Below are 22,756 nucleotides of genomic sequence, written 5' to 3'. Positions count from 1 at the left end.
GCATCATAACTGCACTCTAGTCTTCTTGAGGAGATTGAAGAATAAAGACCAAGTCCTCTCTAGGGCATGTTTGCAGTGAGCTTCAAGATTGAGGACTGGGTTTGTGATTATGATAATCACAAGGTTATGATATGAAAAGCAAATAATGTATAGTGATGTGACTTAAAATGGCAGAATATCTTTAAAATGGTGAAAATCTGGCAGCTGTATTAGTGTTCTTTACAATGAATTCGTGAAGGATTATTTAACCACAACTTAGTTCAACACAGAATATGAAAGGTGCCAGAGAGAAGCCTGCAGTTTTGGATCTGGTGTAATTGTGAGTGCGTAGTTCATTGATTTCCTTTTACAAATGGTGAGTGGTGTGTTTATTTTAATGTTGCACAACAAACTTTGTTTGTTCTTTGACATTTTAAAACCTGTGTCGTTCTGAACTGTGGCTCATTGTGTGTAAAGCAGATGCAGTGAGTGTACTTCAGGGGGAAAATGAGAGTATACGTGTTGATTGTGCTCTGGTGTGTTTTTCCAGATTCCTTCAGTAAAGGTAGAGTATTAAGTAAGACATAAATCATTTAATACTCCAAAATACAGAAGTGAATTATCTTGTATATTACACATTGTTGAATGCTTTAATGCTTTAACTTTGTGGAGCGGATGGGTTAAACTGTATGAACCTTTATGAATCATTATGTAAATGCAAATAGATGTGCGAATATTCTGCACTGTTTTGCTTTCTACAGCCCAGGAGCTGAAGGTGGACGTGGAATTTCCTGGAGATGATTTTCTACAGATTTACTCCCCAGACGTCCAGCACTGTCAGCTTGCCTGCACACAACACCCTTCCTGCTTATTCCTGCTCCGAACGGATCACAGAGAAAAAGATTTTTTTAATGGCTCAAGATCAGTAAGTAATATCATTTGGAAGTCTGACACAACAAAATAATTGAAAGTTTATCATAATTAAATTTCAAATATTATATATTTTTAAATAATAAATTATTTGTTTATATTTTGTTTATTCTTTTTTTTTTTTTTTGAGGATTTCAGTAAAACTGCTTTTTTTAAAGGACTTTCCACTGCTACCTGAAACGTACAGCCACTGGATCCCCATTTCAGGTTGTAGCACAGACGGGTGTGACCTCAGGCTTCAAACTTGTGCATCAGGACAACAAAACAGGTAAATGCAATATTTTGTAGTCTGTGATTAAAACTTCTGGACTGTTTTAGTTTTAAATTATAGATATTTTGATAGTTATTATAAAAGATATTAAAGATTTTGTGAGATCTTAATGTGGCTGTACTATAAAAAAAACTCCACAGATACCTGTTTGTCATCTACATATCAGGGCATAGATTTCACAGGATCAGACTATGTCCAATTGACCTTAAATACTTCTGATGACTGCCAGAAGCAATGCACCAGCGATCCAGACTGTGCTTTTTTTTCATTCACAACAAAGACTTTCCCGGATGCAGAAAGCAGGTAAGAAGCATTGTTTTAACATTACTAGTCCATATTAACAATATGCAGGAAAACAAGTCTGAATAATATGTCAGTAATCTATCTATCTATCTATCTATCTATCTATCTATCTATCTATCTATCTATCTATCTATCTATCTATCTATCTATCTATCAATCATACTTTATTTAATAAATAAAGTATTATTTATAGTTTATAGTTTATTTTTCTATCTATCCATCCATCCATCCATCTAGCATCTAGTCCATTCATTTTAGCTTTAATATAGCTTGAGTGATAGTGGCCTAAGATAGTAATGCATTTTTTAAAAATAAGAAAGTAGAGAGCAACCTGTACACAGGCAAAGTATGGTACTGTCAATTAATTAAATAAAGAAAAACAAACAAAATGAGAGAGAAAATCAGGCACTGCAAGAGTCAGCTTTTATTGGTGAGCTAAATCAACTGATCTCACTTACTGAATATATACATATATATTATACACATATATAATAATATACACTCCATATATACATGAACACTGCTAATTCCCAGAGATTGAGGTTTGCCTATGATGAAAGGTCTTAGATAAACCAATAACCCTGTCATCACTTAGATCACACTATCCCCATCCTGATGTTTAATGTGAACATTAACTGAAGCTGAGATCATATTTTCCCCCATTTTCATGTTTGATTTAACATTAATTTGTTTGTGTCTGCATGGTTTTCTGCATTTCTCTGCTGGCACATAATTGGCTGACCAGATAATAGAATGAATATCAAATGCAAATGTTCCTAATAAAGTGGCAGGTGAATATTATGACCCACTGTGTGTATCCTAGTGCATTTTACTAGTTAAAGTTGATGATTTCTCTGCAGGAACAAATGCTTCCTAAAATTCTGCTGGACTGTTCCAACCCCATCAGTACTCATAAAAACACCTGGTCTTGTGTCAGGGTTTTCAGATGCATCGTATAAGACTAAAGAAGGTAAACAGATCCTCTCACGATATGTGTTGGTATAGAATTTTAGAAATGTTAACATTAATATAATTAATATCATTAAACCTCATCACGTCTCATCACAGATTGTAAGGAGGAGATCTTTGCTAACGTAAACTACAGAGGCAATGGCATTGAGAAGATCCCTGCTGCCTCACCTCAACACTGTCAGTTCCTGTGTAACAAACATCCCCGCTGCACACATTTCACCTACACAACATCCAACTATTCTACTGATCCTGAGTAAGTGCTACTATGAAAAAGGAGTCTAATAAATACATCGGGGGTATGATATGAAGATGGATAAGCAACAAGCCTGTATTGAGCTTTAAAGCTTTTAGTATTTAGATTTAGTAGCTTAGGAGTCCACATGAGCGGTAAAATGTTTCAGTATGCTGGAGTAAGCATTGACTCATAAAATCAGGTGTCTTCTTCACTAATTTGATCCTGTTAGCTAGCATCAATTGCAATAAATAACATTTATTATACATATAAGTATAATTTCTCAGTTTTTTTTTTAAACTCCTGGTCTTTGCTGGGTAGGAAAGAGTGAAATGCACCATAAAAGCCTGCCTGAATATTTTAAACCTGTTTTTTTCCCCCTGCAGGATCAATATGCATTGCTACCTGAAGCATTCACAAAATGTAAGCCAGCTAGTGCAAGAAGAAATGTTTTCTGGATTTCCAACACGGAATTGCACGCCCTCAAATGGTCTGTTTTTTTTCCTGCTTAAGCACACTAAAACCCTACAGTTTAACATAACATGCATTATCTGATTTTTGATTTATTTATGTATTTTTATCTCCCCAAGTTTGGGCAACAGCACGCTATGAAGGCCTTCACTTCTTGGGCCATGATTATCGTGATTTTAAAACGGATTCATCTGAGCTCTGCCGAGAAACGTGTACAAAAGACCCAAACTGCCATTTTTACACTTATGCCCTACCTTATTACCATGATGAGAATATCAGGTAAATATATATATAATCTAATATATTGTATCACTATCTTTGTGTATTGTAGTGCTGTAAAATAAGCTCAGTTAAAAACAATAGCTTGATGAAGAAGCACAGGATCAAGTTAAATCAAGAAGTCAAGAAGTTTATTGTCATTTCAACCATATATAGCTGACACAGTACACAGTGAAATTTCTCCAGGACCCTGGTGCTACAAAGAACAACACAGAGCTACATAGAACAACACAGAGCTACATAGAACAACACAGAGCTACACAGAACAACACAGAGCTACATAGAACAACACAGGGCTACATAGAACAACACAGAGCTACATAGAACAACACAGAGCTACATAGAACAACACAGAGCTACATAGAACAACACAGAGCTACATAGAACAACACAGGGCTACATAGAACAACACAGGGCTACATAGAACAACACAGAGCTACATAGAACAACACAGAGCTACATAGAACAACACAGAGCTACACAGAACAACACAGAGCTACATAGAACAACACAGGGCTACATAGAACAACACAGAGCTACATAGAACAACACAGGGCTACATAGAACAACACAGAGCTACATAGAACAACACAGAGCTACACAGAACAACACAGAGCTACATAGAACAACACAGGGCTACATAGAACAACACAGGGCTACATAGAACAACACAGGGCTACATAGAACAACACAGAGCTACATAGAACAACACAGAGCTACATAGAACAACACAGAGCTACATAGAACAACACAGAGCTACACAGAACAACACAGAGCTACATAGAACAACACAGGGCTACATAGAACAACACAGAGCTACATAGAACAACACAGAGCTACATAGAACAACACAGGGCTACATAGAACAACACAGGGCTACATAGAACAACACAGGGCTACATAGAACAACACAGGGCTACATAGAACAACACAGAGCTACATAGAACAACACAGGGCTACATAGAACAACACAGAGCTACATAGAACAACACAGAGCTACATAGAACAACACAGAGCTACATAGAACAACACAGAGCTACATAGAACAACACAGAGCTACATAGAACAGGACTTAAAGTAAGTTGTGCTAGCCACATAAAGTGCAACCTACTGCAAACAGTACAAGACAAAAAGACAGAGCAAAAAGACAAAACAAAACACTACAGAATACGGAAGAGATACACAAAATACACAAAATAGTATACTGACCAGTATATGTTCTGTATGATATACAGTACAATGTACAACTGTTAACAAAGTGGGTCTTATCACAATTTCTCTATTAACCCACTGTGTGTATCCTACTGCATTTTACTAGTTAAAGTTGATGATTTCTCTGTAGGTACAAATGCTTCCTGAAATACCGCTGGACTGTTCCAACCCCAACAGAATTCATAGAAATACCTGGTCTTGTGTCAGGGTTTTCAGATTCATTGTATAAGACTAAAGAATGTAAGCAGATCCTATTATGATATGTGTTGGTATAGAATTTTAGAAATGTTAACATTAATTAGTAACAGTAATTTCATCACAGATTGTAAGGAGGAATTCATTGAGAACATACACTACAGAGGAAATGACATTTATAATGTCCCTGCTGCCTCACCTCAACACTGTCAGTTCCTGTGTAACACACATCCCCGCTGCACACATTTCACCTACACAACCTCCAACTATTCGACCGATCCTGAGTAAGTGCTACTTAGGGGGCAAAATTGTCCTCATTGAATGTTGTGGTGCAGCAAAAATGAACAATAGAAAGACTAAATGTTTTATAAATGTCTAAGTGTAAGGACTTGTTGGACGTGGGAGAGTTAGAATCCATGTGCAGATATTTATTGAAATCAGCAGGCAGAATCGTAAATGGGTAAGCAGGCGAAAAGGTCAAAACCAGAAAAGAAAATACTAAGCAATCAAAACCAAAACAGAAACCATAAATCATAGGAACAGGAAAACAGGCAAGGATCATACACATATATCAATCAGAAGGCTATAAACAGCAAGGCTTCGCATGAGACTCAGGGAAATGATGCTTCGCATTGGGCCAGAAGGCCCTGAAAAAACCCTGGGTGCGTGATAGGGTTTGAGCAAGGACATGTGGAAAGTAGGAGAGATGCGGTATGCTGGGGGTAACTCTAGGCGGTAGGAGACAGGGTTAATCTGCTCTTGAATGGGCCTATAAATCTGGGACTGAGCTTTTTACATGGCAGCTTGAGTTTCAGATTCTTTGTTGATAGCCATACCTTCTGGCCCACTTGGTATTACTGATGAGGACGTCGCTGGCAGTTCGCCTGGATCTCCTGCCTCCTCACAGCACGCTGGAGTCTCACATGGGCCCGTTCCCAGACCTCCTGACTCCTTCTAGACCAGTCTTCCATGCTTGGGAAACAAGATGGTTCCCCAGACCAGGGGAATAGCGGTGGCTGGTAACCTAGAATGCATTGAAACGGAGTCAGCCCAGTGGATGAATGACATAGCGAATTCTGGGCATATTCGTCCCAGGGCCAATAACTAACTAACTCCACCTTTGCTGTTCGCGGCTGCAGTAGGTCCGAAGGAATCTCCCCAGTTCTTGGTTGAGCCGTTCTACTTGGCCATTGGACTGTGGGTGGTAACCGGAACTCAGGCTGATGTTGATGCCCAGCTGACGGCAGAACTCGAGCCAGACACGAAACGTGAATTGGCTTCCTCGGTCAGACACGATGTCTTAAGGTAGACCGTAGGTGTGGAACACGTGATGAAACACAGCCTGAGCAGTCTCCATGGAAGTGGGGAGCCCTTTCATAGGAACCAGTCTGCAGCCCTTCGAAAAGCGGTCTATGATGACCATGACTGTGGTGATTTCGTGAGACACTGGGAGGTCAGTGAGAAAATCAATAGATATGTGAGACCAGGGGCGCTGAGGAATGGGTAACGGCTCTAGGAGGCCCTCAGGTAGCTGGTGGCTTGTTCGTGACTGGGCGCACCTGATGCAAGACGTGACGAACTCCTTGACGTCTTGGCGTAGGGACAGCCACCAGAACTGTTGCTGGATCAGCTGGGTTGTTCTGTGGATACCTGGGTGTCCTGTGCTTGGGCTCTCGTGAGACCATTGTATAAGTCTGTTCCGTAGCGTGGTGGGAACAAGCACTTTGGCAGGAGGGCAGTTGGGCAGAGGTGACTCTGAGTGCTGGGCTTGTTCTATCTCCCTTAGAATGTCCCATTGGACTGGGGGAATGAGAACAGACGGAGGTAGGATAGGTTCAGAGGAAGCAGGTTGGCTTGTGGTGTCATGGAGTCTGGAGAGCGCATCAGCTTTTCCGTTCTTAGAGCCAGGTCAATACATGACAGAGAACTTGAAGCGGGAGAAGAACAAAGCCCATCTGGCTTGGCGGGGGTTTAGTCGCTTGGCTTCTCGTAGGTATGCCAGGTTTCTATGATTGGTGATGATCAAAAATGGGTGGTTGGCTCCTTCCAGCCAGTGCCTTCACTCTTCTAAGGCCGCCTTCATGGACAAGAGTTCTCTGTTTACAACGTCATAATTCACCTCCGCCAGTGTGAGTTTTCTAGAGAAGAAAGCGCATGGGTGTACCTTTCCAGAACCAGGTTAACGCTGTGACAGGACCGCTCCTATCCCACTGCTAGAGGCATCCACTTCAACAATGAAAGGTAAGTCAGGTCTAGGATGGCAGAGAATGGGAGCGGAAGTGAAGCTCTGTTTTAAGAGTTGGAATGCTCTCTTGGCTGGATCAGTCCATTGTAGGTGATGTGGCTTCCCTTTTAATAGGGATGTGAGAGGGCTCGCAATGGTGCTATAGTTTCTAATGAAACGGTGGTAAAAGTTGGCAAAACCCAGAAAACGTTGTAGGTCTTTGACAGTGGAAGGCTTTGGCCAGGCTGTGATCGCCGACACTTTACTCTGGTCCATCTCCACCTGCCCTTGTGATATGACGTAACCCAGAAATGTTATGCACGTTCGGTGAAACTCGCACTTCTCCAGCTTGGCATACAGGTGATGTTCTGCTAAACGGCGGAGGATGGCCCGAACTTTGCTGTTCATGGTCGAGGGAGGGAGTAGATGCGGATGTCATTGATGTAGGCGATGACATAGCGGTTAAGCATATCTCTGAAGACCTCATTAATCAGAGACTGGAATATGGCAGGAGCATACGTGAGACCATAGGGCATGACCTAGTATTCGTAGTGCAAATGTCTGGTGTGGAAGGCTGCTTTCCATTAATCCCCCTTCCTGATCCTGATCGGAATTTTTGGGCACTGTGCAGGTCTAGTTTGGTGAATATCTTGGCTCCTTGGAGCTGTTCGAGGGCTGCGGGCACAAGTGGCAGAGGATAGGGGTAGGGAACTGTGATGGTGTTCAGTCCCCGATAATCAATACATGGTTGGAGTCCACCATCCTTCTTTTCGACGAATAAGAAACCTGGTGCGGCGGGGGACGTAGATGGAAAGATTTATCCTGCAGAGAGAGCTTCTTGAATATATTCCTCCATTGCTCGCTTTTCAGGTGTGGAGAGAGGGTAAACTTTACTCTTAGGCGGCATGGCGTTGGGTAGGAGCTCTATGGCGCAATCCCATGACTGGTGTAGGGGAAGCTTGGCTGCTCTCTCTTTGCTAAATACCTCCTTGAGGTCATTCCCTGGGAAGAGTGGTGGAGGTCGTGGCGATGGGGCTCTCAATGGACGTGGAACAACATGGACTTGGAAGATGGAGTAAAAAACAGTTCTCGTGACAGTGAGGTGACCACTTTAAGATGTCTCTTTCCCTCAGGAGATAAGTGGATTGTGGAGCTGTAGCCAAGGAAGGCCTAGAACGACTGGGTTGGATGGAGAGGTGATGACATAGAAGATGATAGTCTCATCTGCAATCCAATCTGCAGATCAATGGAGGTAGTCTGATGACGGATCAGGCCTTCCCCTATGGGCTGGTCATTGATAGCAGTGACTTTTAGTGGGGTTGTACATGGAATGATGGGAATGTTGAACTTCTGAACCAGGTGGTGATCGATGAGGTTAACCACGGAACCAGAGTCGATCAGCGCTGTGGCATGGAAACATGAGTCAGTGAGGGATACACAAACAGGAAGCGATAGTCTGCATGATAATGTACGAGTCTCTACCTTGGCTGTAGTGGGCTTCTCAGGGCATTCGTACACTCTGTGGCCCGGTTTCCCACAGTAGAAGCATAGCCAATGCTGAATACGGTGTTCTCGTTCCTCAGTGGAGACTCTAGCCTGTCCGAGTTGCATGGGTTCAGAGAAGTCCGTCTCGTGGCTTTCTAGCGGGCGGCGAACTGTGGTGGAAGCTGGCTGGTGTTGATGGCATAGATTATCGAGGCGAATGGTGGTGGTGATATACTGGGAAAGAGTAACGTTAGTCTCTCTGCACACCATGTCGGCTTTCAGTTCCACGTTGAGCCCTTCACGAAAAACAGCCATGAGTGAGGGTGCGTTCCACCTTGATTGCCCATCCCATACAGCCGACACCCAATCCAGCGCCTTGCCCGTAAGTAGCGATAGCATGAAAGCACACCTTCTCTGTACATTCTCTGCTGTAGGCTTCCGGTTGCTGGCTGAAGAAGTTGTCACACTGGAGCAGAAATCCTCGGCACTTGTCGGCTGAGCCGTCGAATTTCTTCAGAAGAGCGTAGCGGGGTAGCTCACCGTGAGAACTCGAGGCCGGCGTGGCATCCTTGGCTTGGCTATCTGGCTGTAGCTGGAGCTGTTGGTTGGCGGCTTTCAGCGAATCCACTTCCGTCTGGTAAACTTGGATGAGGACACGCTGTCACCACAGAGCCACTCTCATATCCCCTGGACTCATATCCGGCGAAGCATCCTGTAAGGACTCGCTGGACGTGGGAGGGTTAGAATCCATGTGCAGATATTTAATTAAATCAGCAGGCATAATCGTAAATGGGTAAGCAGGCAAAAAGGTCAAAACCTGGAAAAGCAAATACTAAGCAATCAAAACCAAAACAGAAACCGTAAATCGTAGGAACAGGAAAACAGGCAAGGATCATACACATATATCAATCAGAAGGCTATAAACAGCAAGGCTTGGCACGAGACTCAGGGAAACGATGCTTTGTGTTGGGCCAGAGGGAGCATGCTGATTAAAAGCCCTGAAAACCAGAAACAACATGAGCACAGTCAATATTCGGGCGAGGGCTCCCTCTGGTGGTCTGGACCTGTGAACACCGTGACACTAAGCATATTAATTTACATCTTAATCTCCTTTAAGTCTCCCTTTGCTGCTTTCTGTATCAATGGATTTTGAAAACACAACCTCAACCTAATAGTTCATGTCCTAAATATATTACATAAATGTTTAAATGCCAAAAGTGTTTTATTTTCAATCTGATTTTCCTTTCAGGATCAATATGCATTGCTTCCTGAAGTATATTCAAGATGTAAGCCAGTTAGAGCCCGATAGAGAAGAAGAACTTTTTTCTGGGTTCCCAACACGAAATTGTACACCCTCAAAGGGTTTGTTTTTTACTTGAGCATGCTAAGACCCTATTATTCAGCCTGTGATGCTTTTTGCCTGGTGTCCTCTTAATTTATCCCTTTTTCTCTCTTCTTAATTCTCAATTTATTTCCAAAGTTTGGGCAACAGCACGCTATGAACGGCTCAGCTTCTTTGGCCATGATTACCGTGATTTTAAAACGGATTCGTCTGAGATCTGTCGAGAAACATGCACAAAAGACCCAAACTGCCATTTTTACACTTATGTCCCACCTTCTAACCGTGATAAAAGTGTCAGGTAAATATATAATATTATCTGTATTGTAGTGTTCAAAAATAAGATCTGTCAAAAATAATTAATGAACAAGGAGGAAACAAAATGAACTTAAAATGTATTTAATTTATAAAATTATAAGCATTAAAATGAAATAATAATGACTTATCTATTTGTGTGTCCCTGTTTGTGTTATTCCAGGCGTGGATGTTATTTGAAGCATGTCATGGCTCTCCCCATACCTGAAAAGGTGAAGCACAGTCACGGCGTGATCTCTGGCTTCTCTCTGAGGAACTGCAGTGAATCTACTGCTCACCCTGCTTAGTGTTATAAAGAGAGTAACAGTCTTGAGTCTAGGCCAAACTGGGGCCACAGAAGAAAAAAGCTTTATGCCTAATGCTTAAGAGTGAAAATAAATCTTTTAAAGTTTATATGTTGTAATTATTTGTGGAACATTTTAAAGGCATTTTCTTAAATGTTTTTTGTAATATTGAATGTACAATTTAATAATGTTCTGCAAATTCTAAATCAGTATTGTGATAAGGAGATTGAAACCATTTTTTGAGGAAAACATTTCAGGATTTTCCTCCATATAGTGGACTTCTATGGTGCCAGCGAGTTTGATCTTCCAAAATGAAGTTTTAATGAAGCTTCAAGGGGCTCTAAACGATCCCAGCCAAGGGAGGTATCTTGCAAAACCACTGCCTATTTTCTTAGAAAAAAATATCGTACACTTTTTAACCACAAAAGCTTATCTATCATTAGCCCTGGGATGCGAGTCTGCGACATTACATACTACGTAATCACGCCGAAAGGTCACGCGTGATGTAGATAGATAGATAGATAGATAGATAGATAGATAGATAGATAGACAGACAGATAGATAGACAGATAGATAGATAGATAGATAGATAGATAGATAGATAGATAGATAGATAGATAGATAGATAGATAGATACTTTATTGATCCCTAAGGAAATTCCAGATATCCAGCAGCAATAGAGACAGTAACACAAAGACAGGTTGTAAATTGCACACTGTATATCTTACAAATAGTTAGTATACACAGGGTAATGTGACCAGGATACCTGACCAGAATTACTAGTGCAATTTTAGAACAAGAACTACAAGAAATATAAGAAGCAAATAAATACAGTATATAAATCACAAAAAGGGGGGGGGGACTACAGACCCAGTGTTCACTAGTATAGAGAAGGAGGACTGCTCCGAAGTTGTTGCGTGTGGAATGACACAAAGTTATATGTCTTTGTGTCAGTTTTTTGTTTAAAATCGTCTGTTCGCATATGTACCCAGGATGTGGAAATAGAATTAATCCTAAAAGCTTACGTCCGCTTGGAAATAACAAGAATGCTGAAAAATTTCCTTTAAAAAATCCTGAGCTATCAAAGCTGTTTTTTCTTGCTCTGCACCTGGATATCAACACACCCATACATTCTTGTTGTCCCTTTTTGTTAGTAAACAGCGTTTGACTTATTTGCACTTCCTTGGTCTTTGCATGTTTGCTTTGTAAAAACTGGGTCTTTAGTTCCGCCTACATCATGCGTGTGATTACGTATACAATTTTTTATTTTTCTAAGAAAATGACAGATTCTTTCACTAGTTAAGCCCCTTCTTCCTGGGCTGGGATCGTTTAGAGCTCTTTGAATCTGCATTTAAACTGCATTTTGGAAGTTCAAACACACGGGCACCAAAGTCCACTATATAGAGGTACTATGAAGAGGTACTATAAAAATCCTGAAATGTTTTCCTCAAAAAACATAATTTCTTTATGACTGAAAAAAGAAAGACATGAACATTGTGGATGACAAGAGGGTGAGTAAATTATTTGTAAATTTTTGTTCTGGAAGTGAACTTCTCCTTTATGTCCAGAACCACCTCGACTCCAACACAGAATATGAAAGGTGCCAGAGAGAAGCCTGCAGTTTTGGATCTGGTGTAATTGTGAGTGCGTAGTTCATTGATTTCCTTTTACAAATGGTGAGTGGTGTGTTTATTTTAATGTTGCACAACAAACTTTGTTTGTTCTTTGACATTTTGAAACCTGTGTCCATCTGAACTGTGGCTTACTGTGTGTAAAGCAGATGCAGTGAGTGTACTCACTGTAAGGGGGAAAATGAGAGTATACGTGTTGATTGTGCTCTGGTGTGTTTTTCCAGATTCCTTCAGTAAAGGTAGAGTATTAAGTAAGACATAAATCATTTAATACTCCAAAATACAGAAGTGAATAGTACTCTAATGCTTTTACTTTGTGGAGTGGATGGATTCAACTGTATGAATTTTACTTTCATGAATCATTATGTAATTACAAATAGATGTGTGAATATTCTGCACTGTTTTGCTTTCTACAGCCCAGGAGCTGAAGGTGGACGTGGACTTTCCTGGAGATGATTTTCTACAGATTTACTCCCCAGACGTCCAGCACTGTCAGCTCGCCTGCACACAACACCCTTCCTGCTTATTCTTCACGTTTTTCCGCTCTGATTGGGTCAAAGACAACAAGTTAGTCTCATAGTGGAAAAAAGATTTATATGGAGATATACTTTCTATTGAGCTGGTCACATTACATAAAATCAAGACACAATATAGATCAGTGATTCCTAATTTTGAAAAAATTTGAATGCATAATTGTAGAAATATTTTTTTTTAATGAAATGGCTGGAAATTTTATAATAATTATATTTTTTAAAAAAGAACCTTTTGTGACATTTTGGGAAAAAAAGAAAAAGCCATTTTTAATTAATTTTTTAATTTTAAGTCATTTTTAAAAAATAAAAATGATTTACTGAAATGTCATGTGCCAGGAAATCATTTTACATATCAAGTTCAGTAATATAGTTTGAAGTCTAACACACAATAATTTAACGTTCATCATAATTCATATCAAAAAGTGTTTTTTTTTTAATATTTACTTAAAAATAATAGTATCATATTAACAAATTATTATTATTATTATTTAAGGATTTGATTATTTAATAACTCTCATTCATGGTCAAAGTAACACATAAAAATTCTTTCAAAATAGTCAGATGGTCCTGAGATGGATGTCTTGAGATGAATTCTGTTTGTATATTAACCTGCAATATTTCAGTAAATCTCTTATCTCTGACTGTGTGAATGTTGAAGATATTGGCAGGAGGGAGGCATGTTAGGATGACTAACTGTGAGCAAGCTGTCATAGGTTTTCATGTATGCTGTTAATGTATATTCTTAATTCATTCAGACAATGCAGTTAGTCAACCTCACAGTAAAACTGCTTACTTTTAAAGGACTTTCCACTGCTACCTGAAACGTACAGCCACTGGATCCCCATTTCAGGTTGTAGCACAGACAGGTGTGACCTCAGGCTTCAAACTTGTGCATCAGGACAACAAAACGGGTAAATGCAATATTTTGTAGTCTGTGATTAAAACTTCTGGACTGTTTTAGTTTTAAATTATAGATATTTTGATAGTTATTATAAAAGATATTAAAGATTTTGTGAGATCTTAATGTGGCTGTACTATAAAAAACTCCACAGATACCTGTTTGTCATCTACATATCAGGGCATAGATTTCACAGGATCAGACTATGTCCAATTGACCTTAAATACTTCTGATGACTGCCAGAAGCAATGCACCAGCGATCCAGACTGTGCTTTTTTTTCATTCACAACAAAGACTTTCCCGGATGCAGAAAGCAGGTAAGAAGCATTGTTTTAACATTACTAGTCCATATTAACAATATGCAGGAAAACAAGTCTGAATAATATGTCAGTAATCTATCTATCTATCAAATAAAGAAAAACAAAAAAAAAGAAAGAGAAAACCAAGTACTGCAAGAGTCAGCTCTTATTGGTGAGCTAAATCAATTGATCTCACCTACTGAATAGAGACAGAATGAAGCATGCCGCTTAAGTGTAGTTCGTGGGTGCTAATACTCAGGAGAGGGCTCCCTCTGGTGTCCCTTCTGGATCTCCCTTCTGGATCGCGGCGTGTTGTTACAGAACCCCCCTCTCTAGGAACACCTTCAGGTGTTCGAAGACGTGCACGTCCCCGTGGGCGAGGGGCAGGTCTGTTTGGGAAAGAGGGGTGGAACTCCTCAGTGAGAGAGAGATCCAGAATATCAGCTGTGTCACCCCAGCAACATTCCTCCAGGCCATACCCCTCCCAGTCCACTAGGTATTGAAGACGTCATCCGACGTGACGAGAGTTCAGGAGGGCATGTTCCAGGGGAGGAGGTGGTTCACTGGTGGCATGGTTCAACGGCATCGGTTCTTGGAATGGCTTAAGAAGTGAAACATGAAATGTAGGCGAGATGTGATATGAAGCAGGCAGTTCCAGACGGTAAGAGACTGGATTAACTTGACAAATGATTTTAAATGGCCCGATGAACTTAGGGCTTAGCTTACGACAGGGGAGACACCTCAACAAAGTGTAGAACATACATACAAAATAAAAAAAGGATTGTATTTTATTTTATTCCTACCTAAAGAATGCATGTACTTATAAAATGCATATATTATTATTTCATCAGAGGATTCACCAAACAAGCTTAAGTTTTATGCAGAACTAATCAAGTCAAGAAAACAAGGATCAGTCCACAGTAATATTCTGTAAAACTGATTGTTCAAGAAAGAACACATGACAAAAGAAACATTCACAAACAGAAGGGCAAACACACACAAACAAGTTCATACACAAACATAATAACAAACACACACTCTGCACACACACACCTTCTGTTTTGTTCTCTGTTATGCTGACAAGTTTGTGTTGTGAATGTGAAAATAAAGACAGAGTTAACTGTTAGAAAAACACCTGGGTGTGTTTGAGATTTTATTGCAAATGACAGGTCATGGACTGAGATGTGACCATCACTGGACTGAGATAGGCTACTTCACTTCAACCTATGTTTTATATAAGCAGAACAAAAAAAGGAGAGGTGTGTGAAAGCTCTCCAAGTAGTTTGAAATTCTGGGTTTTCGCTTCATATCAGTCAGATCAGAAGTAATTAGTAACTAGCTACTTGAGTAGTTTTTTCATTGGATACTTTTTTACTCTTACTCAAGTAACTATTAAGATTGCTACTTTTACTTGAGTAAATATTTCCATAAGTACTTGTACTTTTACTTGAGTACAGATTTTGGATACTCTACCCACCTCTGTAGGTAACCCCTACATAGGAAATAACTTGCATGTGTTGGAGAACCGATCAATAACCACCATTACTGTGGTGAACCCATGAGACTCTGGTAGGTCAGTGAGGAAATCTGTGGACAGGTGGGACCATGGTCGTCATGGAATGGGAAGGGGTTCCAGTAACCCTTCCGGTAGTTGGTGGCTAGTACAGGATTGAGCGCACATGGTACAAGATTTGACATACCTCTCCACGTCTGTCGTGAGTGAGGGCCACCAGAACCTGTGACGTAAGAGTTGGGAGGTGCGGTGAATGCCTGGGTGCCCCGAGCTGGGACTCTCATGGGTCCACTGCATAACTCGCAGGCGTAGAGAGGTGGGTACGTACAGTTTGGTGGGAGGACAGGCGGGAGGTGGAGCTTCAGTGGAATGAGCCCGTTCGATTTCTTCCATGATGCCCCATAGAACAGGAGCTACTAGGACAGAAGGTGGGAGAATGGGCTCAGGGTGTGCTGGTGGTTCCTGGGTCTCATATATCCGAGACAGAGCGTACGCCTTCCTGTTCTTTGAACCAGGTCGATATGTGACAGTGAACTTGAACCTAGTGAAAAACAGGGCCCATCTGGCTTGGCACGGGTTAAGGCGCTTGGCCTCACGGAGGTACTCTAGATTTCTGTGTTCAGTCAACACAAGGAATGGGTGGCGAGCCCCTTCTAGCCAGTGTCTCCATTCTTCCAGAGCGGCCTCCATAGACAGCAGCTCCCAATTCCCCGCGTCGTGGTTTGCTTCTGCAGGGGTGAGTTTACGGGAGAAATAGGCACAGGGGTGTAACCTCCCAGAGTCCTTCTGACGTTGGGACAATACTGCACCTATGCCACAATTCGAAGCGTCCACTTCTACAACAAACGGCAGACTGGGCGTATGGGAGCTGAGGTAAAACTCTGTTTCAGTTTCAGGAAGGCTGCTCTGGCTTGGTCAGTCCATGTAAATTTTTTGGGTTTGCCTTTAAGTAAAGAAGTGAGTGGTCCAGCTATGGTACTTTAATGGCGGATAAACCTGCGGTAATTGGCGAAATGCAGGAGGCGTTGTAGCTCTTTGATGCTAGTGGGCTCGAGCCAGGCGGTGACTTTAGAAACCGTGGACTGATCCATCTCCACCCCCTCCAGTGAAAGCACATAACCTAAAAAAGGTCATGGATGTGCGATGGAATTCACATTTTTCTAGGTTGACATACAGGCTGTGTTCCGATAGGCGGTTGAGGACAGCACGAACATGTCTGATGTGGTCCTCGGGGTTGGGGGAGTAAATCAGGATGTCGTCTATATATGCTGTTACAGTAATAGAATGAATATCAAATGCACAGGTGTTCCTAATAAAGTGGCAGATGAATGTTATGTCCCACTGTGTGACGCAGACAAACATAGAATTAAACTATACTTCCAATGTTTACTAGGTAAAGTTGTTGATTTCTCTGCAGGAACAAATGCTTTCTAAAATTCCGCTGGACTGTTCCAACCCCATCAGTACTCATAAAAACACCTGGTCTTGTGTCAGGGTTTTCAGATGCATCGTATAAGACTAAAGAAGGTAAACAGATCCTCTCACGATATGTGTTGGTATATAATTCTAGAAATGTTAACATTAATATCATTTTGATAAACCTATGTCTCATCATAGATTGTAAGGAGGAGATCTTTGCTAACATACACTACAGAGGAAATGACATTGAGAACATCCCTGCTGCCTCACCTCAACACTGTCAGTTCCTGTGTAACAGACATCCCCGCTGCACACATTTCACCTACACAACATCCAGTTATTCTACCAAGTCTGAGTAAGTGCTAGAAAAGGAAGTCTAATAAAAACCGATTTAAAAAGCATAGTTGCCTTAAAATGATATTAATCTTTTAACAGTTTCTAACATTTTTACATTAAAAATTGATCTATTTTACTGTAAATGAATAATAATTTCATTGACTGGATGTGACCACTTTTATCTAAGTAATATTTTGTCATGATATCTGTAGTTATGTTGTAATTTCTCGTTATTATTCTTCACCACTGGTGTCTTTACTCTGAGAAACAGACTGAAATGGATAGCATGAAAGTCATTTACATTTCCGGCATCTATCAAGTCTCTATCAATAAATACATCAGAGTTAATTTCAAATAGCCTGAATATTTTAAAACTGATTTTTTCCTACAGGATCAATATGCATTGCTTCCTGAAGCATACACAGAATGTCAGTCAGCTAAAACCAGTTATAGAAGAAAAGCTTTTTTCTGGATTTCCAACACAAAATTGCACGCCCTCTAATGGTTTGCTATTTTTTTTTTCATTTCTACCTTCTACTCTGTTCATGCAAATACGCTAAAGTTTAACTTCACTTAATTCTCATTTTTCTTTCAAAGTTTGGGCAACAGCACGCTATGAAGGCCTCGACTTCTTGGGCCATGATTACCATGATTTTAAAACGGATTCATCTGAGCTCTGTCGAGAAACGTGTACAAAAGACCCAAACTGCCATTTTTACACTTATGTCCTACCTTCTTACCATAATGAGAATATCAGGTAAATATATAATATAATCTGTAGTGCTGTAAATTAAGCTTAGTTGAAAACAGAACCCAGAACACATTGAAAAGGGTTGAGGCCTGTGGAGGAGTGGGTTAATGAATTTTGCGCATACTCAGCCCATGGGAGAAAATCACTCCAGCGATGTTGCTCCCTGTTGCAGTACAACCTCAGGAACCTCGCCAGCTCTTGGTTGAGACGCTGTGCTTGGCCATTAGATTGGGGATGATATCCCGAGCTCAGACTGACGTTTATATCCAACTGCTTACAGAATGCCTGCCACACACGAGTGTGAACTGTGCACCCCGATCTGAGACAATGTCCTCCGGAAGGCCGTAATTGCGGAACACGTGGTGGAATAAGGCTTGTGCTGCCTCCATAGCTGTAGGTAACCCCTACATAGGAATTAACTTGCATGCTTTGGAGAACCGATCAATAACCACCATTACTGTGGTGAACCCATGAGGCTCTGGTAGGTCAGTGAGGAAATCTGTGGACAGGTGGGACCATGGTCGTCATGGAATGGGAAGGGGTTCCAGTAACCCTTCCGGTAGTTGGAGGCTAGTACGGGATTGAGCGCACATGGTACAAGATTTGACATACCTCTCCACGTCTGTCGTGAGTGAGGGCCACCAGAACCTGTGACGTAAGAGTTGGGAGGTGCGGTGAATGCCTGGGTGCCCCGAGCTGGGACTCTCATGGGTCCACTGCATAACTCGCAGGCGTAGAGAGGTGGGTACGTACAGTTTGGTGGGAGGACAGGCGGGAGGTGGAGCTTCAGTGGAATGAGCCCGATCCATTTCTTCCATGATGCCCCATAGAACAGGAGCTACTAGGACAGAAGGTGGGAGAATGGGCTCAGGGTGTGCTGGTGGATCCTGGGTCTCATATATCCGAGACAGAACGTACGCCTTCCTGTTCTTTGAACCAGGTCGATATGTGACAGTGAACTTGAACCTAGTGAAAAACAGGGCCCATCTGGCTTGGCGCGGGTTAAGGCGCTTGGCCTCACGGAGGTACTCTAGATTTCTGTGTTCAGTCAACACAAGGAATGGGTGGCGAGCCCCTTCTAGCCAGTGTCTCCATTCTTCCAGAGCGGCCTCCATAGACAGCAGCTCCCAATTCCCCGCGTCGTGGTTTGCTTCTGCAGGGGTGAGTTTACGGGAGAAATAGGCACAGGGGTGTAACCTCCCAGAGTCCTTCTGACGTTGGGACAATACTGCACCTATGCCACAATTCGAAGCGTCCACTTCTACAACAAACGGCAGACTGGGCGTATGGGAGCTGAGGTAAAACTCTGTTTCAGTTTCAGGAAGGCTGCTCTGGCTTGGTCAGTCCATGTAAATTTTTTGGGTTTGCCCTTAAGTAAAGAAGTGAGTGGTCCAGCTATGGTTCTTTAATGGCGGATAAACCTGCGGTAATTGGCGAAACGCAGGAGGCGTTGTAGCTCTTTGATGCTAGTGGGCTCGAGCCAGGCGGTGACTTTAGAAACCGTGGACTGATCCATCTCCACCCCCTCCAGTGAAAGCACATAACCTAAAAAAGGTCATGGATGTGCGATGGAATTCACATTTTTCTAGGTTGACATACAGGCTGTGTTCCGATAGGCGGTTGAAGACAGCACGAACATGTCTGATGTGGTCCTCGGGGTTGGGGGAGTAAATCAGGATGTCGTCTATATATGCTGTTACAGTAATAGAATGAATATCAAATGCACAGGTGTTCCTAATAAAGTGGCAGATGAATGTTATGTCCCACTGTGTGACTCAGACAAACATAGAATTAAACTATACTTCCAATGTTTACTAGGTAAAGTTGTTGATTTCTCTGCAGGAACAAATGCTTTCTAAAATTCCGCTGGACTGTTCCAACCCCATCAGTACTCATAAAAACACCTGGTCTTGTGTCAGGGTTTTCAGATGCATCGTATAAGACTAAAGAAGGTAAACAGATCCTCTCACGATATGTGTTGGTATATAATTCTAGAAATGTTAACATTAATATCATTTTGATAAACCTATGTCTCATCATAGATTGTAAGGAGGAGATCTTTGCTAACATACACTACAGAGGAAATGACATTGAGAACATCCCTGCTGCCTCACCTCAACACTGTCAGTTCCTGTGTAGCATACATCCCCGCTGCACACATTTCACCTACACAACATCCAGTTATTCTACCAAGTCTGAGTAAGTGCTAGAAAAGGAAGTCTAATAAAAACCGATTTAAAAAGCATAGTTGCCTTAAAATGATATTAATCTTTTAACAGTTTCTAACATTTTTACATTAAAAATTGATCTATTTTACTGTAAATGAATAATAATTTCATTGACTGGATGTGACCACTTTTATCTAAGTAATATTTTGTCATGATATCTGTAGTTATGTTGTAATTTCTCGTTATTATTCTTCACCACTGGTGTCTTTACTCTGAGAAACAGACTGAAATGGATAGCATGAAAGTCATTTACATTTCCGGCATCTATCAAGTCTCTATCAATAAATACATCAGAGTTAATTTCAAATAGCCTGAATATTTTAAAACAGATTTTTTCCTACAGGATCAATATGCATTGCTTCCTGAAGCATACACAGAATGTCAGTCAGCTAAAACCAGTTATAGAAGAAAAGCTTTTTTCTGGATTTCCAACACAAAATTGCACGCCCTCTAATGGTTTGCTATTTTTTTTTTCATTTCTACCTTCTACTCTGTTCATGCAAATACGCTAAAGTTTAACTTCACTTAATTCTCATTTTTCTTTCAAAGTTTGGGCAACAGCACGCTATGAAGGCCTCGACTTCTTGGGCCATGATTACCATGATTTTAAAACGGATTCATCTGAGCTCTGTCGAGAAACGTGTACAAAAGACCCAAACTGCCATTTTTACACTTATGTCCTACCTTCTTACCATAATGAGAATATCAGGTAAATATATAATATAATCTGTAGTGCTGTAAATTAAGCTTAGTTGAAAACAGAACCCAGAACACATTGAAAAGGGTTGAGGCCTGTGGAGGAGTGGGTTAATGAATTTTGCGCATACTCAGCCCATGGGAGAAAATCACTCCAGCGATGTTGCTCCCTGTTGCAGTACAACCTCAGGAACCTCGCCAGCTCTTGGTTGAGACGCTGTGCTTGGCCATTAGATTGGGGATGATATCCCGAGCTCAGACTGACGTTTATATCCAACTGCTTACAGAATGCCTGCCACACACGAGTGTGAACTGTGCACCCCGATCTGAGACAATGTCCTCCGGAAGGCCGTAATTGCGGAACACGTGGTGGAATAAGGCTTGTGCTGCCTCCATAGCTGTAGGTAACCCCTACATAGGAATTAACTTGCATGCTTTGGAGAACCGATCAATAACCACCATTACTGTGGTGAACCCATGAGGCTCTGGTAGGTCAGTGAGGAAATCTGTGGACAGGTGGGACCATGGTCGTCATGGAATGGGAAGGGGTTCCAGTAACCCTTCCGGTAGTTGGAGGCTAGTACGGGATTGAGCGCACATGGTACAAGATTTGACATACCTCTCCACGTCTGTCGTGAGTGAGGGCCACCAGAACCTGTGACGTAAGAGTTGGGAGGTGCGGTGAATGCCTGGGTGCCCCGAGCTGGGACTCTCATGGGTCCACTGCATAACTCGCAGGCGTAGAGAGGTGGGTACGTACAGTTTGGTGGGAGGACAGGCGGGAGGTGGAGCTTCAGTGGAATGAGCCCGTTCCATTTCTTCCATGATGCCCCATAGAACAGGAGCTACTAGGACAGAAGGTGGGAGAATGGGCTCAGGGTGTGCTGGTGGATCCTGGGTCTCATATATCCGAGACAGAACGTACGCCTTCCTGTTCTTTGAACCAGGTCGATATGTGACAGTGAACTTGAACCTAGTGAAAAACAGGGCCCATCTGGCTTGGCGCGGGTTAAGGCGCTTGGCCTCACGGAGGTACTCTAGATTTCTGTGTTCAGTCAACACAAGGAATGGGTGGCGAGCCCCTTCTAGCCAGTGTCTCCATTCTTCCAGAGCGGCCTCCATAGACAGCAGCTCCCAATTCCCCGCGTCGTGGTTTGCTTCTGCAGGGGTGAGTTTACGGGAGAAATAGGCACAGGGGTGTAACCTCCCAGAGTCCTTCTGACGTTGGGACAATACTGCACCTATGCCACAATTCGAAGCGTCCACTTCTACAACAAACGGCAGACTGGGCGTATGGGAGCTGAGGTAAAACTCTGTTTCAGTTTCAGGAAGGCTGCTCTGGCTTGGTCAGTCCATGTAAATTTTTTGGGTTTGCCCTTAAGTAAAGAAGTGAGTGGTCCAGCTATGGTTCTTTAATGGCGGATAAACCTGCGGTAATTGGCGAAACGCAGGAGGCGTTGTAGCTCTTTGATGCTAGTGGGCTCGAGCCAGGCGGTGACTTTAGAAACCGTGGACTGATCCATCTCCACCCCCTCCAGTGAAAGCACATAACCTAAAAAAGGTCATGGATGTGCGATGGAATTCACATTTTTCTAGGTTGACATACAGGCTGTGTTCCGATAGGCGGTTGAAGACAGCACGAACATGTCTGATGTGGTCCTCGGGGTTGGGGGAGTAAATCAGGATGTCGTCTATATATGCTGTTACAGTAATAGAATGAATATCAAATGCACAGGTGTTCCTAATAAAGTGGCAGATGAATGTTATGTCCCACTGTGTGACTCAGACAAACATAGAATTAAACTATACTTCCAATGTTTACTAGGTAAAGTTGTTGATTTCTCTGCAGGAACAAATGCTTTCTAAAATTCCGCTGGACTGTTCCAACCCCATCAGTACTCATAAAAACACCTGGTCTTGTGTCAGGGTTTTCAGATGCATCGTATAAGACTAAAGAAGGT

At 41.8% G+C, this 22,756-nt stretch overlaps 1 protein-coding gene and 1 pseudogene across 3 annotated transcripts; both read left to right on the top strand.

The window, feature by feature from the left end:
* The first annotated feature begins 403 nt into the window (after window positions 1–403).
* On the top strand, window positions 404–10,600 carry LOC131345024 (plasma kallikrein-like). Of its 3 annotated transcripts, none has more exons than XM_058377656.1 (13): window positions 404–544; window positions 741–904; window positions 1,117–1,177; window positions 1,321–1,483; window positions 2,344–2,453; window positions 2,552–2,708; window positions 3,074–3,177; window positions 3,278–3,437; window positions 4,780–4,889; window positions 4,972–5,128; window positions 9,803–9,915; window positions 10,034–10,193; window positions 10,371–10,600. In XM_058377656.1, the coding sequence occupies exons 1-13, from the start codon at window positions 487–489 to the stop codon at window positions 10,492–10,494; spliced, it is 1,641 nt and encodes a 546-aa protein (XP_058233639.1). In that variant the 5' UTR covers window positions 404–486; the 3' UTR covers window positions 10,495–10,600. The 3 variants fall into 3 exon arrangements, with proteins under 3 accessions (XP_058233639.1, XP_058233638.1, XP_058233640.1); XM_058377655.1 differs by having other exon boundaries at window positions 414–556; XM_058377657.1 differs by lacking the exons at window positions 4,780–4,889; window positions 4,972–5,128 and having other exon boundaries at window positions 414–556.
* Window positions 10,601–11,932: 1,332 nt separating this feature from the next.
* Window positions 11,933–22,756, top strand: part of LOC131345023 (uncharacterized) — a 54,004-nt pseudogene continuing 43,180 nt past the window's right edge.

Source organism: Hemibagrus wyckioides, linkage group LG24 (genome assembly GCF_019097595.1).
Source record: "Hemibagrus wyckioides isolate EC202008001 linkage group LG24, SWU_Hwy_1.0, whole genome shotgun sequence".
NCBI classification, from domain to species: Eukaryota; Metazoa; Chordata; class Actinopteri; order Siluriformes; family Bagridae; genus Hemibagrus; species Hemibagrus wyckioides.
Note: the sequence above shows the minus strand (reverse complement) of the source record. Positions and strands in the feature narration are given on the sequence as shown.